Source organism: Mandrillus leucophaeus, unplaced genomic scaffold, assembly GCF_000951045.1.
Source record: "Mandrillus leucophaeus isolate KB7577 unplaced genomic scaffold, Mleu.le_1.0 Scaffold463, whole genome shotgun sequence".
NCBI classification, from domain to species: domain Eukaryota; kingdom Metazoa; phylum Chordata; class Mammalia; order Primates; family Cercopithecidae; genus Mandrillus; species Mandrillus leucophaeus.
Window position 1 is genome coordinate 589,290 of NW_012104954.1, and position 2,106 is coordinate 591,395.

General features: G+C 50.2%; 1 protein-coding gene across 1 annotated transcript in view; it reads left to right on the forward strand.

Moving 5' to 3' along the window:
* The first annotated feature begins 2,014 nt into the window (after window positions 1-2,014).
* FARSA (phenylalanyl-tRNA synthetase, alpha subunit) overlaps window positions 2,015-2,106 on the forward strand; it is a 16,927-nt gene continuing 16,835 nt past the window's right edge. Inside the window, exon 1 of the mRNA XM_011994892.1 lies at window positions 2,015-2,092. Within this exon, the coding sequence (XP_011850282.1) occupies window positions 2,015-2,092 (78 nt within the window). The remainder of the gene's footprint in view (window positions 2,093-2,106) is intronic.

A 2,106-nucleotide genomic window follows, 5' to 3' on the forward strand; every position in this document is an offset into this window, starting at 1 on the left:
GCCAGGATGGTCTCGATCTCCTGACCTCGTGATCCGCCCGTCTCGGCCTCCCAAAGTGCTGGGATTACAGGCTTGAGCTACAGCGCCCGGCCTTCTAATTTTTTTTTTTTTTTTTTTTGAGACAGAGCCTTGCTCTGTCACCCAGGCTGGAGTGCAGTGGGGCAATCTCCGCTCACTACAAGTTCCGCCTCCCAGGCTCAAGTGATTCTCCTGCCTCAGCTTCCTGAGTGGCTGGGATTACAGGCATCCCCACCGCACCTGGCTAATTTTTGTATTTTTAGAGGAGATGGGGTTTCGCCATCTTGGCCAAGCTGGTCTTGAACTCCTGACCCAGGTGATTCGTCCACCTCAGCCTCCCAAAGTGCTGGGATTATAGGCATGAGCCACTGCGCCTGGCCTTTAGATCTAGGATTCCAATCTACCTGTGCTGACATAAATCACCACTGCCCACATGTGATTACTGACCATTTGAAACGTGGTTGGTCTGAACTGAGATGTGTTGTACGTGTAAAATACACATCAGAGTTTGAAGATTTAGTATGAAAAAAAAGTGCTTTTTTTTTTTTTTTGAGACGGAGTTTCGCCTTGTTGTCCAGGCTGGAGTGCAATGACATGATCTCGGCTCACTGCAACCTCTGCCTCCCAAGTTCAAGTGATTCTCCTGCTTCAGCCTCCCAAGTAGCTGAGATTACAGGCATGCACCACCATGCCCTGCTAATTTTGTATTTTTAGTAGAGATAGGGTTTCTCCATGTTAGTCAGGCTGGTCTTGAACTCCCAACCTCAGGTGATCCACCCGCCTCGGCCTCCCAAAGTGCTGGGATTACAGGTGTGAGCCACCATGCCCAGCCGAGTGCAAAATATTTTATTAGTCATCTTTTTTTTTTTCTTAAGAGTCAGGGTCTGGCTGGCTGGGCACAGTGGGTCACGCCTGTAATGCCAGCACTTTGGGAGACCGATGCAGGAGGATAACCTGAGCCTAGGAGTTTGAGACCAGCCTGGAGAACATGGCAAAAACCCATCTTTACAAAAAAAAAAAAAGATAAAAAAGAAAAAGCTGGGTGTAGTGGCACGCACCTGTAGTTCCAGCTACTCAGGAGCCTAAGGTTGGAGGATCATTAGAGCCTGGGAAGTCAAAGCTGCAGTAAGCCATAATTGCGCCACTGCACTCCAGCATAGGTGACAGAGCAAGACCCTGTCTCAAAAAAGAAAGATGTTTTGCACTATATTTCTATAGGACAGTGCTAATCTAGGCCATGCAGTATTTGCACCGACGTTGCTCTCAGCACACAGGGGTGGGGGATCTGGAAGGTTTATAATTTATGACTTAATTTCCACCAACTCTCTGTAGAACCTTGGGCAAGTCATACCACCTTCTGAGCCTCAGTTTTCTCATCTGTGTAATGCGGTTATATCAGTATCTACATCATAAAGTTTTGGGGAGAAATGAAATACTACACGTGAAGTACTTAGTTCTGGGCTAAGTACTACCACATAGGAGGTAGTCCACACAGGTTAGGTGCCACCTTGACTTACTAGATGAATCCTTTTCCCCTCTATAAAAAGGGATGGTACCTACCCAGCCTTCCTTTGAAATTTTAAAAGTAGCTGACATCGCCAAAATGACCATCTCTGGAGCCCACCACCCACCGCCTCTCGTAGGGCAAGAGAGAATACCAGAAGGGCAGAGATTTCTGTAACCCAGAGAGGGTTAAGTCCAAGGTCACACAGCCCGCTCGAAGTGAGGCTAGATAAAGCTCAAAACAGGGCGGTGCTTCTGACCTTGAGATAATCGATTTTCCTCTCTGGTCAACCAGACGCCACTGATGGAGCCAGGGTGGAGGTGGGAACTGAGCCCCGTGCACCTTCTGAGGCTCCGTCGCCACACTCAAGATGACGACACATTGAGCCCTGCTCTGCGGTTAGACACATTCAAGATGGCGATGCACAGCCCGGATTCCGGTTCCGGTGGCTCAGGCCCCGGCCAGGACACGCTGAGCACACTGGAAGCAGCCATGGCGGATGGTCCGGTGGCGGAACTGCTGCTCCGGCGGCTGGAGGCGTCCGATGGCGGCCTGGACAGCGCCGAGCTGGCGGCTGAGCTGGG